Source organism: Leptidea sinapis, chromosome 9, assembly GCF_905404315.1.
Source record: "Leptidea sinapis chromosome 9, ilLepSina1.1, whole genome shotgun sequence".
Taxonomy (NCBI): domain Eukaryota; kingdom Metazoa; phylum Arthropoda; class Insecta; order Lepidoptera; family Pieridae; genus Leptidea; species Leptidea sinapis.
The window spans coordinates 10633701-10650415 of NC_066273.1; the positions used below are offsets into that span (position 1 = coordinate 10633701).

Here is a 16715-nt window from a genome sequence, read left to right on the forward strand (position 1 = left end):
GATTTAAAACCTTATTTGAATAGACTACTATGGATGTTTAACTGCGGACGAATACTTTTTAAGGGCCGTTTTCAATAGCGTATCTCTAGTTACGGATACATTGCTGTCACCGTTTAATGACAATATCTTATCTATCCATAGTTATGTCCAGTATAGTTATAGTCCAATGGTTTATATCGATAGGTTATTGAATGTTAGTAAGCTTAAAAGGATAGATTTGTCTTACCACTAGTAAGTTAAACTAAGGATAGATAGGTTATTGAGAACGGCCGTAAATTGACATTATTTATTGTAACTTGTAGCCAAATCTTTTTAGGTTAAACGCCTGAAAAACACTTGACGGTTTGGCTACTATTTATACCCATTGAGATATTTTAAAAATTTCCACCTAGCCTCCATAAAAGACGCTAATGTTTTCGTATCCAATTCATTGGCACTTTCTTCGATTTCCCCTTCCCACATTCTAGAATTTGCTATAGGTCTACATCTACTACTTAAGGCGAAGAGTAAGCAGAAAACACGCAAACATGGTGGTTTTAGACAAGTTTTGTAGAGTGGAGAAAGTATAGCATTTAGAGCTATGAACACTACTTAATCCTGTTACACATATCCTTAAGTCTTATTTGTAGGTTGCTAATGCTTGCTGTTGGTTACAGTTAACACTGCCGAGCCTTTTTGAACTACCACTTTTCTTTGAAGTTAAACAAGTTTTTTGGCATGGCGTGACGCATTTTTTTTGGTACTGCTCTCAGAAAAGTTATTCTTATAGCTTGTACTTTTTTGTGTAGGTTCATTTATTCAGATTAGTAGTGAATAACGACGATTGTAAGCATATAAACTGTTTTCCACGCAAGAATTTTGAAAATATTGGCTTTGTTACATTGATGGCGGGCCGGCAGCCTTGAACTCATATCGCTCAAGGTCGCTGGCATTTAGTGTCGCCTTAAACCAGATATATGCACAGAAACTCCGCCGAGGTCCCGTAATGGTACAGCGACATTGAGACCGCCACCATATAGGACAGCTAAGCGACTGTTCGAATAATTAATTAATCTTACTTCATCGGCGATTGTTGATTACGTAACCGCCAATTAAAATACTTGAAAATATTTTATCAACGATTACGTGTTATCTATTACGCTTATCATTATCGGTATAAGAAAAACAGGCAATGTATAATTATTATTTATGTACGGAACTTAAGTAACTGAGAAAGTGTGTGAAATAATTTTAAAAACAAGCCCTGTTACTGCATCTGTAGCTGTAGTATCAACTATCATCCTGATATTGGATACTGTTTGACGCGTATGAGACACAATATGGAATCCCGGAGGGTCTAGGTGTTTCTTTAGCCAGATAGTACTTGTACTTGTAGAGCTAAAAGTTCCATGTTAAACAAACATATCAAGCGAACGTACAATGAAAGAAAACAAGTGGGAGGCTCCTTTGCACAGGAAGCCGGCGAGATTATGGGTACCACAACGGCGCCTATTTCTGCTGTGAAGCATTACTATGTTTCGTTCTGAACGGCGCCGTAGCCAGTGAAATTACTGTGCAAATGAGACTTAACATCTTATGTGTCAAGGTGACGAGCGCAATTGTAGTGTCGCTCAAGAATTTTTGGGTTTTTTAAGAATCCTGAGCGGCACTGCATTGAAATTGGTAGGGCGTATCAGGGCGTCCTGCTCGTCTTCGTCCCTTATTTTCATAAAAAAATAAAATAAAGTAGTATTACTAACGGGTTAACAGGAAATGTAATAAAAAGTTAACGTCTATGCTGTACTAAGTCTCTCACTTACTTCTCACACGTCGGGCCGTATACCAGAAAAATTTTAACCTACAAAGAACCTTGGGCCGATGAGATCTGTAGCAAGTTCGCCGATATAACGAGGCCCCATAGGCCCATAATTCTAGTCACAAGTCATCAGATACAGTGCGGAGTTGATCGCTCTGCCACACGATACACTAACCACCCGCACGGTTAACCCGTGTATATACCCTATAAAAGCGAGTGAGCACGCGATATTGGCAATACCGCTACCGGAATAGGTATATATATATATATAGATAAATCTGTATGTCCTGCTCGTAATTTTTTGTAAGTGAAAAACGTGCTAATTTAAAATTTTTACTCTGCATTAAATGAAAAGTGACTTAAAAGAGATCAGTTTTGTATGTTTTACGATTTTTTTCAAAGATGCAATAATCAAATTTAATATATACATTCATTTTTTTTTATGGAATAGGAGGACAAACGAGCGTACGGGTCACCTGGTGTTAAGTGATCACCGCCGCCCACATTCTCTTGCAACACCAGAGGAATCACAAGAGCGTTGCCGGCCTTTAAGGAAGGTGTACGCGCTTTTTTTGAAGGTACCCATGTCGTATCGTCCCGGAAACACCGCGTGGTACGAGGAAGAATGCTCCTTGAAAACCGCACTGTGGAGGACCACCACACATCTAGATGGTGGGGATGATATCCTAACTTGTGGCGTGTCGTGTGAAGGTGGAACTTTATGAGGCGTTCGTATTAGTTTAGTCGAAATTGAGAGATGCGAAAGTTTTTATTTCAATTTGGGACTCATTATTATTTTTATATCCAATATTTGTTTTGTAAATGCACATATTTTCTATGAGGGAGTTTATTGACGCACGGATTGACAGTTCTGCTGTGAAACAATTTTATTATGACAGCAGGGGGCATATTTTACGAAATAATTCTTGATGTTATGAAATATTACTGACAAAATCATGACAAACAGTATTTTATTTAATATGTATAGAATAGCGTCTGTCGGGTCAGCTAGTTGAAATTTAAAATATGCAGATCAGTTTATTAAAAAAGTTTTTAAACTTGACAATTTGGTATGGTAATAAAAGACCGTTTAAAACTAGTTCTACGTGGAATATTCCGTATAATAAACAGTTGGATGCGGTTTTCCTCGGTACGTGCGCAAGGAATTTACGCGCCTCTTGTCAATCAATACGGCCGGCGTCGGCGCACGACAATGTATTATTCTATTTGCGTTTCGTAACCGCAATTGTTAGCGCAGATGTAATCTATACTAAACAGACGAACCAATTAAGGTTGCTCTTTAAATTATTTATGTGAATACAATGGCTCATGCTTCATTCGGAAAATGAGTGATTTTTGCACTCCAGGTTCGGTGTTTGATGAGTTTTTATTTCGGTTCGAAGAGCGCCATAGCTAGTGAAATTAACGGGATTATGAGACTTAGTAGAGTTATTAGACTTACGGCGCCTATTTCTGCCGCGAAGCAGTAATGTGTAAGCATTACTCTGTAGCTAGTGAAATTACTGGGCAAATGAGGCTTAACATCTTAGATCCGCTCAGAATTCTTGGGATTTTCAATAATGTGCATTGTAATGGGCAGGGCGTATCAATTACCATCAGCTGAACGTCCTGCTCGTCTCGTCCCCATTAAAAAGAGTCCTCGTCTTTTCATTATAAAAAAAATACTTAACATCTTATTTCTCAAAGTGATGAGTGTCATGCCTCTCCGAATTTTTGTCCAACACACAGCATTATAATGGGCAGGGCTTATCGCTTACTATGAGGTTAAATATAGAGTATAGATTCACAAGGAAGTGTATATTTTTTTTAATTAATAAATAAAATGTTTTGCTTATCGAGTAATATCTCACATTTACATTGTATTTAGACGCGTCTGATTATGACAGATAGGCCCCAGTAAACAGATATAGTCATTTTGGGCCAAAAATTGACAAACCTAGAAACGCCAGTGACAGAATATTCATTTGGCTGCACACAAAGTAATATGTTGTAGTTACACTGTTACAACGTAGGCTCTGGAACCCAAAGAAAGGAACATGTGTAGCGAGGCGAATGATAAAGAAGGAAGATCTTTCGTTCGCCGTTGTTCTGTGTATGTGTACAGGGCCTATTAGATGAAAATTTCTAGTTTCAACTTTAAGGTCGTTCCATATTCAATTTTCCACTTGAGTGATTTCAGTGAATATAAATTATTGTAACAAGATCTCATACAATAGAACAATAAAGCTGAGTCTGTGCATAAATTATTTGCAACATTGCCATAATATTATAGTCTTATCGTATCACCTTTATAATATAGTACTGTCATTGGTATTCGCCGGCGTCATGTGGTATCAAGTTTTACTGCGGCGCACGCTGTCACAACATTACGTGGACAGTGGTATGATCATTTGTGTCTCATCTGGTTCAACTGTAAATATGGGAGACGATTTGGATAGAATAATAATTACAAATGGATAAGTATTGAATCTTAGGCTTTTAAAGAGCTTACTTAGACTTAACTTACGTAAATCTTAGCTGAGTGTGATAATACGCGTCCTTGAGTTTTACATTGGGTCGTCTTAGCTTAAGGTCTGTATAATTTTAGCTGTCAAATGACTATAAAAACTAAATCAAAGGTTATGCTAAGCTGAGTGTAAGCAGCTAAGTTTTACGTAAGTAAAGTGTGAGCAAGTACGCTCTATAGACCTCACTACGGCCTAAATGAGTAAACCCGTCGATTGAAAGTCCTGGGTCGGTTAAAGATGATGGCTAATAATAATATAATTTATATTTAAATAAATATAAATTTTTTATTACTTTTCTGAAATAATTTATATTAATTAAACACGACTCATATATTGGATGCAGCACCTTACAAACTAATTTGTTATGTATATTACAGCCATCGTAAAATACTCTATTTTATTGGAAAGAGAGGCCGTTTCTTATGTTCTCCTCACGACCACAACTTTATACAAACATATGGTAAAATCAGTTTTTTAAAAGAAATATTTATAACGATGATTCAGAAGCGCTCAGTTTAAGTCTATTTGAATGAAGTTCATTTGATTTAGACTTTCTTAACTGCGTCCATATTTCCCCCGCGTGATAATACTCGCGAAAGGCGTGACGTCATGTGTAGGAATGTTTGACCAACGATCATCGTATTTAGGTTTTGATAGGTACTACTAGACTAGTGTATTGTGTCGTTGACTGCGTAACTGCGCATAAAAGACAATTTAAGTGTTTTGGTGATATTTCTATCAAGAATCATCATTATCATCAATTCAGCCAAAAGACGTCCACTGTTGGACAAAGTCTCCTCCAAAGATCTCCACGCCGATCGGTCCTGCGCAGCCCTCATCCAATCGGTCTTAACCAGATCATCGGTTCATTCTTGTGGGGGGCGCACTAACACTACGTCTTCCAATACGTGGTACTATTTGCCCTGCCCACTGCCTTTTCATTTTCACAATCATCCGGGCTATGTCGGTGTCTTTGGTTCTTCTACGTATATCCTCAATTCTGTAAGAATCGTCATATATTTGATTATCTCTCGGCTTCAGCACTAAAATTTCAAGTCATCGGCCTCGCAGCTAAGACTGGGGTGATCGAATTTTCGTGCCCTTCGAACATAAATCGACAGAACACTTAACAGCAGACACACAAATCGTTGAACCAATGAAGCCCGTTAAGAGAGATTTTTATTACGTTTCGTCGTGATTCATAAAATGTAATTAGAGCTAGAATTCCGTCTGACGTTGGAGTCATGTGACTCACTCGAGTGAAACAAAACGAACGCTCACGACTGAAGATGGCCAGCGTTGAATGACCCTTACTGTCTCTAAGCATAATGGTAAACAGGGATCTTTGTACGGCTTCATGACGTCACAGGTCAACTGAAGTTTTTGCGTGTCTCGTACCCACAGCCACAAGAACGGATGTTGTTTTTTGCTTATTTTGAGTTGGCTCATGTCGGTACATATTGTATTTGTTAAGATCTTGTTGAATAATCTTTATGTTATATCGTCGGACAATATGGACATTATGAGACTTGTATATGCTATTATTTTATTTATAATTTGAATAAATGAAGAAAATATTTAATGTCTTACATATGAATTAATTTTATAAAAATATTCTCATCCTTGTTCTTTCATTATCTGCATTTTAAAGTATAGATTCCATAAAAACATGTTGGGAGGAAATCATTGGTCGAAATTATTTGATAGACAAAATGGTCTTCAATACGAAAAACCTGTAGGCTTAGCCAAGTTTTACTAAGGTATTGCATTTGGACTTGCCTTGTCAGATGGGAACATATTATCTCCCATTGAAAATTAGTTGGCCAGATTAGCTGGCGAAGTAGGTACTATTAAATACTGAATGACGTTAAAAGTTTCCGCAAAATTTTCTATTTCGAAGATTCAGGCGTTGTGAATTCATTGTGATGTATGTTAAAAAGTGACAAACGAGCAAACTGTTGAGCTTAATGTATCTAAAGTCTGGTGTTTACCTTATATTAAGAATTATATAACTGGAGGAAAACCGATGAAAAAAAAAAGCATCATTAGAAAAAAGTTTACTCAAGTTTGTAGCTTCATTTCAATTGTTTGTTTTTATCTTTCAGAATTCAAAAAGGACTGGTCGGATCACGCGCTATGGTGGCCCACTCGCAACAAATGGCTTTCTCGTCCCAAGCACACGTTGGATCAGTATGGGGTCCACGCGGACGCAGCGCTCCACTTCACGCCGATGCACAAACCCCTGCGCATCCAGCTGCCAGACCTCAGATACATTGACTGCAAGATGGACTTCTCGATTGACACATTCAGCGCCGTCATTCAGCTCTGTAAAAGCTTGGGTAAGGCATCTCGAAATCTTTTGCTCTGATAGCTTAAAGGCAAAGGCTTATTTGACATACCATCCTACTAATATCTTCCCTTTCTTGGCGTGCGTCCGTGCAGAATGGGATGTCGCTATGCCAACTTAATGGCTGACAGGCAGTATTGAGATAAAACCTTTAGATGCGAATGAATCAAGCAACTACTAGTTTATAATAACTGTGCTCAACTTCGTTCATTATCAACACAAATCAGGCCACAATGTCAAATGATAACAACGATTTTTTGGCAGATATATTTTCTATGCAAAATACGAGGGCCCATGTAGATATAGTTTTGCAGTCAGCTATCACTGAAATTGATCTTGTTTAGCAGAGTAATTCTTCGTCTATATCTTTTAACTGTCTGCAAAACATTAAAATTGTTTGCAGAAACTACAAAATTTAAAAGGCAATACTGTGCTTTAAAACAAAATCAAAATTATATAAAATATTATTTTTTCTATATTGTATATCATAATTTAGTCTAGAATCTAGATTGCTGTCCCGAACAAAGTTACAGATCCAAGACTTGAAGAAAATTGATATAATGTCAGTACGACAGCGAACGAAATCCAGACAAATGTCTCCTGTTTCTTCATCCGCCTTTGTATCCATACTCTTTCTTTTCCTTCCATAGCTTTATTTTGACGCCGTTTGTTCGTTATAATATGTGGACACGACCTTACTTTTTACCTTTATCTATTAGTTGTAATTCTGTAATATTATTTTCAGGAATACGACACCCCGAAGAGCTCTCCCTGTGCTATCCTCTAGAAGCGTCGCATCTTAAACAAAACTACCAAAACTTGAAGGAAGCGAAGAAGCTCAAGTCCTCGCAACCAGATACGAACACCTTTATAGCGGCGACCAGGGGCTCCTCGAACAGTCTGGACAGATCACTAGCGTGTCCGGCCACACCTCCGCCACCTAGATCTTTGTCAGCAACGCCAGTGGCTTCTCATCAGGTTTGTTGGGCCGCGATAATAACTATATGTTTTCTTAAAAGTAACGAATTTCGGCTGTAGCATGCGGTAGATTAGAGGCAAAAAATGCGCCGCTATGGCATCTCATCGGCATCCTTTATATAGGAGTCTCTCACCGGATTACACATTATTAGAATGCTTCTTATTAATTCTTTAAAACATCCCAATTTTAAAAGATTTTTTCTTAGATACTTTATACGTCTAGATAGGCTCTTATCCTCCTACTGTTAGGCAACGCATGGCAACAGGGTAGGTTTATTACTTTACTGTGTATATGATATGTCACTTTGTGTTAACGTGTTCACAGCTGTTACAGTCTATCTAGACACATAAATCATCTAATTACTTTATTTTGTCATAATTTGTAAATATTGTTTTGAAAAAGAAACAAGATAGAACACTACAACATGTCATAATTTATAAATCATCTTCTTTTTATTGTGAGTTTTTATCGTAGAATATACATAGTAATGTACAGCACCGTACAGCCCGATGATGTGGGACCAATATTGATTTGTCAATGTATACGAAAGCATGTGGAATGATATTCAAAATACTAACGAACTAATTCCGAGCGTGGCTGAGTGCTTACGACTTGTCAATCAAAATCGGTTACAATAACAATAGATTCGCTTTCCTTTTCTATGCTGTTGTATCTGCGTAAAAGATGTATATCTCTGTCGCACGATTTGTTTATCTTTATGTAAGTTTATAGTTTTTATAACGGAAACAGTAATACAAACATTGCCATAATTTCTAACTATTGCGGCTTATGAAATAGAGCGCACAGACGAGTGATTGTTCCGTTGGCTACCGTTCGGGTAGGATTACTTTGAAACATACTAATTATTATGAGTATATAATAAAAACTAAAAAGTTAATTCGTAACAAGAACACAATACTACAACAAGTAAAACAATGATAGCTGCAGAAGTATAAACTGTAGCGCAGCTAACAACGCCCTTCTCTAGACACAGAAGGAAATGATGTTAAGGAAATAAGTTAAAAAATAACAAATATAATATATGTGTAAAATAATGTAACGAATTCCGAGTTTGTTTTAAAAAAATTACTTGAACCAGATGTTACGTATTCCTGAAACATTGAAACCAGATACCAGATATGAAGTTTTGCGTTTGATGTATGTAGGTTCAGTGAACCCTTTGAAGAATTTGTTAGTAACTATAAATATCTTCCTCACTACTCCAGCCATTATTAAGCTAATGAATAAATATGAGTGGGTGTTTCTTTATGCTTCATTAAGATGAAAAAATAACAGGGGTACTTTCGTCAAGTATATATAATAATATATTGCTAGCTAATAACCACAACCACACGACTCAGTCTAATAGTGTAAGGAAAAATACTAACAAAAATTCAATTAAAAATTGATGAAAAATGGTAATGAGTAAATGAAGTCTATATTATAAGTAGACTCTACGGAAAATTCCGCATTGAATGGTGTCAGTCACCCCGTTTAGTGCTTTTTGTGTGATCTAAATTACATATCTGCGAATTCGCCGGCGTTATTCTTCTTATGAGAAGTATGCTTCGAATCTTCTTCGGCGGTGCCTTCGAACAACCGAACGAGGTGCCAAGAACGGATTAATTAATTCGCCTGGAATTGCAGGAGAAAATTTGATCGCATTAGGACACAAGTTCTATAACATCGGCTTGGTATTTTCTTTTGCATTTCCCACGGGTATCAAATTTTTTTATGGCCTCCATTTGCAAAGCTATATACACATAGATAAAGATATACCTGTTGCGGTATTTATCGTCGTTTCGAAGTCGTGACGTAATTAGGATAGAACAGGCCATAGTCTCTTGCGTGTACTAGCACCATGGAACCTTTGTTTATTTTAATAAGATAGTTATTGCATTGCACATAATTTGTTTCAGTGATTAACTAATAATCTACTCGAAGCGCATTAGTTAGAGAAATGAGTAGGTGTGCACTTATGCTATGGCCACAGATAACTGGAACTAATTTAACACCTAACTGTCAGGACATGACATAATTTGTTCAAAATCGGTCCAAGATCTATCTAGATTGCCTGAGGTCGCTTGTACACGCTAACGGCCGTTCCCAATATACTATCTACAGATAGAGATAAATTACTACCTTCTACTGTCATTAGCTGTCAATAATCTGAATATACCTGATAAGTCATTCTTATCGCCTTATATTGGGACGCGTGAATTGAACTTTCAATCGCTGGTAAGCTAAACGTGGTCCCATTGACAGACAGCGTGTACGGATAAGGTGAGTTACCGTCGATAAGTTTATTGGGACACAAAAGTCAACGATAGTTACGATTTTTATCTCAAGTAAGAGATAGACTGAATATTGGGAATGGCCGTAAGAAAAGTCGCCGTCGAAAAGCAGTAGCTTAGGCCCGACACGAATTCCTTTTCGTGTCGTTTCTACCCACGAACTGTGTGCTACTTCGGCGCTGATCAAGAAAAACGTCTTGCCTGCGCTAAACACGTCGCGTGAACCTTGCTGCGGTGTGATGGGTGGGGGCGGGTAAGGTGGTTCAGATTGTTTTAAACTAGCCTATAACAACAGTCAATACCCTACGCACGATTGCCCGAAAATAATTTTGACATTCACACGTTCCTATTCGCCACGTCTGCAGAAGACACGAAAACTTTTCGTGCCCTAGATATGACAAAAAGTATCTTCGTGCATATGATGAATTGGTTCTCTGCAGCTGACGCGGTGAAATTTCTTAGCGTGTACAAGCAGCCGAATAGCGGAACGAATAACATATGTACCCTTCTTTGCTAACAAATGTTTATTTTCAATATTTGTCCTTCTTAGAATGGCACACTCCGCCGGAACGGAGGCATCATCAACAGCACACAGAGCGATGGCTCCAGCGACGGTGGCTACTGCGGCACTCCGCCCCGGGCCGCTTCCATGGACGCTCTGGACTCGCTCGCAGACCTGTCCCTGTGCGACTCCCCGCTCGAACCAGACACTCAATCACGGGAGTCACTGCTCACGCCAAAGTCACTGATGGAGCGCGCTAGGATGAACGTCGGGTATGTATGCGTCTGGATATTCTTGACGAAAATAAAACTCATGAAATGTTAGTTTAAGCTTACGGAACAAGATGGATGTTCATCTGATGGTGAATGATATGCACTGCTCGTTAGAATGCCTTGCAGCAAAATATTTTGCGGCACTAAGTTTGAGCTAGGGAGCGATGTAAAATCTCAATATCCTTAATATAGCTGGAATATTTTACCTAACTCCCAGCGGTTTAATAATTGATTAATTAACTGTACTTAAAATAGTCAATTACTTTCGTAGTCTGCCATATAATCGCGGGATGGCTCAGCAACGATATTTTGTAAGTGTGAAGCGTATCGAATGTTAGTGTGTAGCGAAACCTAACTGTTTATTATAATTGATAGGTAATAAGTAATAACCCTAAATATGTACTCTCAAGACACGTCTGTAAAGTCACTTACGATACGTTCTTTACTTTCTATTATTAATGGCACCTCGAGCATCGTGTGTTTGACATTATTGTTTTAGAATAAAACATAAATTAATGGGAATAATTAAACTATTAATGATTGAAAATAAGGAGTTATATGCACACCTTTATCTCTGCTTAAAGATTTATATTTTAAATGTGGTAGGCAATTAATTAGTGATTGTAAAAACCAACGTTTAAACTTTGTAGATGGTTGGACTCTTCACTATCCATAATGGAACAATACGTTCGTGAGTGGGACACGCTACAGCTGCGGTTCAAGTTCTATTCGTTCTTCGACCTGACACCGCGTAGCCAGGACGCGGCCCGGCTCAATCAGCTGTACCAGCAGGCGCGTTGGCAGATCCTCAACCAGGAGGTGCACTGCACTGAGGAGGAGATGCTCTTGTTTGCTGCGCTGCAGGTATACGCTCCATTCTATTGTGTTTTAGCTAGTTCATCGATTATCTTTAGTAATTATCTTAAAGTATATTACGCAACTAGGGAGGGAATTAGATCGCTTCAAACGTCGAAACGTCGTCAAATTTCGACGTCTGAGATGGCCCTTTCCCCCCTCCCGTGTTGGGTATACGATTATTTCCCACACCTGTAACAGCCAATTCCTTTTTCTTCCCTGTTTTCTTGTAATGACGCATGCGCCAACAAATTAAGAGGGCTGAAAAGTGCCACTTTCCTCCCGGAACAAAAGTGAACTTTCCGCGGAGGTGTGGTAAGCAATATTAAAGGTATTATTATTGAAAGAGCACAAAAAATAATACTTGGAGAGATTTTTGTGTTGTATCTTCACTCTTTGAGTGGATTTTATTTCAAAAGCGGTGGCAGCAATTCAATCGACATCAGATCTTACCTACGAAGCTTTACCGCTCAGGATTCATGTGAACTCAAATCCTGGTTGGCGCAACGGGTTTTACTACTTTTGACTCGCAACACGGAGCCCCTGTTTGAGCCTCGCCGGCCACGTACCATTGCGTTTTCGATATGTAAGAGTCGGCAACGCTTTTGTGATTTCTGTAGTGTTAACAAGAGGATTGCGGTGATTAGGTGACCCGTATGAAACTCTTTTCTCTCCCTCCGCCATAAAAAGGTACATTAAGTGTTCTAAGAGTTTTATGAACTTTTTCCAGTTACAAATCGAACTGCAGACCTTAGCAGGGGGTGGAATAGAGGCGGCGGATGGAAGCGGAAGCGGGTCGGCAACAGCGCCCGAAGACGAGATAGACGCGGCCCTCAGCGAGCTGCAAGTGCAGTTGGAAGGTGGTCCACCTGCGAGACCAGACATCACACACGTGCCCGAGCTGGCTGGTTACCTGAAGTACAGGGGGTGAGTTACATTGCATCACTGTCACTACATATTATAATACAAAGTCCTACGCTGCGTCTGTCTGTCTGTGTGTTCGCGATTCAAAAACTACTGCATCGATTTTCATTTAGTTTTGACCAATGGATAGCGTGATTCTCAAGGAAGATTTTAATATGCAACGGCGGCTATTTCTGCCTTGAAGCAGTAATGTGTAAGCATTATTGCGTTTCGGTCTGTAGGGCGGCGTAGCAAGTGAAATTACTGGGCAAATGAGGCTTGACATCATATGTCTCAAGCTGACGAACGCAATTGTAGTGCCGCTCTGAGTTTTTGGGTTTTTCAAGAATCCTGAGCGGCACTGCATTGTAATGGGTATGGCGTATCAATTACCATCAGCTGAGCGTCCTGCTCGTCTCGTTCCTTATTTTCATAAAAAAAAGTTTCCTGACTTCTCCCGCTCACACAAACCTCCATATCTATTGGGCTCCTATCTTCATCTATCTATCAATCTAAATGTTATGAGATATCGTAATTTTGTAATTCCGCTAAGATCACGAGTTGTACATCCCGGATGCTCGAATGTCCTCTTCCATAAGAAAAAAAATTAGAATCACTACTATAGTACCAGTGTCGTATTCTGTAACGGCCGTTCCCAATATTCAGTCTATCTCTTACTTGAGATAAAAATCGTAACTATCGTTCACTTTATTGTCCCAATAAAATTATCGACGGTAACTCATCTTAGCCGTACACGCTGTCTGTCAATGGGACGACGTATTGCTTACTAGCGATAGAAGTTCGTATGGAAATTGCAATTCACGCGTCCCAATATAAGGCGATAAGTATGACTTATCGGGTATATTGGGACAGCTTCAGATTATTGACAGTAGACGGTAGAAATTTATCTCTATCTGTAGATAATATATTGGGAACGGCCGTAAAACATTATTCTCTTTAAAATATCTTCATATTCTGTTTTATAAGATATTTATGTATTTAATTGAAATGTATTATATATTATAAGTATTATTGTTAATTATCACATATATTTACTTATATTTATGTTTTTATTCGTTTCATCCTCGGTTCTACGCTTCTTGCCGTATAGAAAGTTTGTCGGCGATTTCTGTGTGTAAGGGTCTTTATTTATTACACCCCTTTGTTAGTGTAAGTGTACTTAACTAATTATATTAATCTTATTGAGACAAATTGAGTTATTTAACTCCCTTATCTTGTGTTCCTAACCTTTAACTTTGGATTTTTATACTAATATTTTTATTTATTTTAATATTCCTTTGTTTTAGTATTTATTTATAGATTTAATATTGTTAGTAACAAACTCAAATATAAGTACTTTCCTTAATATACTTAAGTATATAATTTTACTAGCTGACCCGGCAAACGTTGTTTTGCCATATAAATTGTATTGATCTTTTGCTTGCTAGTTGTTAAGAGATGGCGCTAGTTGTATTCATTAGTAACAATCACACTTCTTTTATATTTTGTATAATTCACACTATAGTTTTATAAATTATAGCCTATTTGTTATTCTGGTGTGTAAGCTATATACTTGTAAAGTTTCATCAAAATCTATTCAGTAGATTTTGCGTTAAAGAAGTTGAAACATACATCCAGACATACAAACTTTCCTATTTATAATATTAGTAAGATTAACATGGTATTAATTCCATGATATTTATACTTAAATATAAACTTGTACATAATAAGTCGTTTTGCTGTGATTTCATTTAATGTTTGTAATTTAGACCAACTCAGTATTTCATGTACATAGGTTGCTTATTTTTGTCTTTTATTTTATAAGTAACATATTATCATATTTAATCTTGATTAATTTAATTGTTATACCGTAATAAGACATAACTATCGCTCAAAAGTCCAACGCCAACCAAAAGCAGGTGTAGGCATGAAATGTGGGTAATTTGCCTAATTTTGTAGTAAATATGCACCTGCACATATTCATTATCATCATCGGCCTTTTGAAACGCAGCCTCGAAGTCCACAATTAGTTTCCCTCGAAGATGTTCTTTTATTTTAGAGAATAAATAAGAACAGCGAGGTCCTAGCTATACGGCGGGCGACCCAGTAGTGCCGCGTATGACGTCGCTTAATAGTCGATCGTTCGATATGATAGGTCACTCTTTTGTCAGTCTATATTAAAGGCATGCTTTAAATCCTCTATTAAAGATTCTAAAACAGTTAGCTTATTAGTTATTGCCAACATTAAAACCACCAATGTCCTAATAACCATTACATTATCCAAACGAGTGTTGTAATGAAATTCAGTACAACATTACAACACTCGTTTGGATGATGTAATGGTTACTAGGACTGGCTTTTTTAATGTTAGCAGTAAGCTTACTGTTTCAGTCTTTTATAGACGATTGATATAATGGGTGTAGATTAAGTCTTGTATGCAACTGTTGATAATTAGGTATTAAAACACTCATGTGATACCATTATCACTTGAGTGCTTTAATACCTCTTATTACACAACAGTTGCATAAATAACTATTGCAAGTGGCCAGTTCTAAAAACTTTCAGTAACGACCCTGCCAGGACGTCGATGAAACCGTATGAGGAAAATAAGGGAATGAATCCCGCGTGAAACTTCTAAAATTACCTTCTTACGTGTCACGTGCTCGGTTACGTCATTTAAGAAATTTCAAATATGTACTTTTCAAGCCCCCAGCAATTTATCTTCGTTGATGTATTAGAGAGTGAGTTAGGGCAGTCAGTTAGTTTATGTATGATTATAAAGATTTGTTTGAGATGTTTTTCGTCCTAAAAAAATTGTGTTATGTTATTGTTCCTACTAATGTGTGAATATTTGTTTTTAACTATGTTAACTTTTAAACTATGGCGGCAAATTTTAAAATTGCAAGCCATAACGAGTACAGACTGCTCTTGGATTTAAATGATGCATTTTTTTTTTCAGAATAATACGGCCTTACAAATAAAATTGGCATTTGTTATAACTAAGCATAAACCAAGAATATGTAAAATGTTTACAAATAGACATTTTGCTTACGAATAGTTTGTTCGGACGTGTAACGTTTCCCGCGTTTATTTGCAAGTCAGCTTGTCATTAGGAAAACTTCAGAATTATCATTGTATTGGCAGTGTTGTCAACGATATTGTAAACATTTTGCATTTTCTTTGTTTATCATCAGTTATAACTTTATACCAAGTTTATTTGTAAGGCCGATATAGACTTACGTATCAACATTATTTATTTATCTTGGCATTTAGCCCGTCGCTTGTGGCCATGCACGCGAAGTGTCCGCATAAATATATAAAGTGACTTTTGACTGTGATATTCAGGTGTAAATGTTAAAGTCATATCAAAATTACATTTACAATTAGTCATATTAAACACTCCCATACATTTAGTAAGAGATTAGTTGAAAGACCATTATAGCGCACAACAAGGACGTCACTTCGAATACATAATTTGTACTTAGTAAGAAATTAATATTATTCAATTTAAAGATTTATTTTTTTATTATTTTGTTAGGTTAGTACTTAGTTTCCTTTAATCTCATTACTAAACAAAAACATCATTTTAACTAAAACCTCTACACTTATCTCCTACTCAATGTATGGGAAGTGTTTAATATTAAAAACTTGGATACATCTCGTTTGATTTTTTAGAGTTAATGGTGTAATTTTACTGATTAAGTAATGGTACTTTCGATATCAGTTCAAAGTCTTTTGTAATCTATCTGGAAATCAGTGCAGTTTTATAGCCACGGCCGTGTCACACATATCCTTGAGTCGATGACCCTGACTGCACAGGAACTCTCAAATATTAAATCAATTACTATTTAAATACGTTCTTTCTCGGTTTATTTTGCACTTTATCTTACTTTACTGTATCACTTTAATGTATCCTATGTGTGTTTTGTGAAATAAATATCTTTCTTTCTATAATTAGACGTAGTTAATCAGAAAGGACTTAAACCTCACAAAAGCACTTTTGAGTAATATATATTTGAAGTATCAGCTCTAAATAATCTTCCATTTATAAATGTTCTATTTAAACTATCAAAAAAAAAAACAGGTTCCTGATAAAATCGACCTTCAGGACTACGATACTTCATACTTAACTCTATTTTGACCAGTGTGGTTTGAGTCCTTTCTGCATAAATACGTCCAATTGTAACGGATTTACAGCCTGAAAATGTTTTAATCCTTTCAGAAAGCATTTTATTTATTT

The 16715-nt window shown here is 37.1% G+C and overlaps 1 protein-coding gene across 4 annotated transcripts in view; it reads left to right on the forward strand.

Moving 5' to 3' along the window:
- Nucleotides 1–16715, forward strand: part of LOC126966131 (unc-112-related protein-like) — an 87966-nt gene that overhangs the window by 64828 nt on the left and 6423 nt on the right. The window contains exons 2-7 of one of the 4 annotated variants that reach the window (XM_050810060.1): nt 6429–6662; nt 7416–7648; nt 10494–10717; nt 11368–11581; nt 12303–12499; nt 13587–13610. In XM_050810060.1, the coding sequence (XP_050666017.1) occupies nt 6429–6662; nt 7416–7648; nt 10494–10717; nt 11368–11581; nt 12303–12499; nt 13587–13610 (1126 nt within the window). Of the gene's footprint in view, nt 1–6426; nt 6663–7415; nt 7649–10493; nt 10718–11367; nt 11582–12302; nt 12500–13586; nt 13611–16715 lie in introns of all 4 variants that reach the window. The other 3 variants (XM_050810059.1, XM_050810061.1, XM_050810062.1) reach the window with 3 other exon arrangements.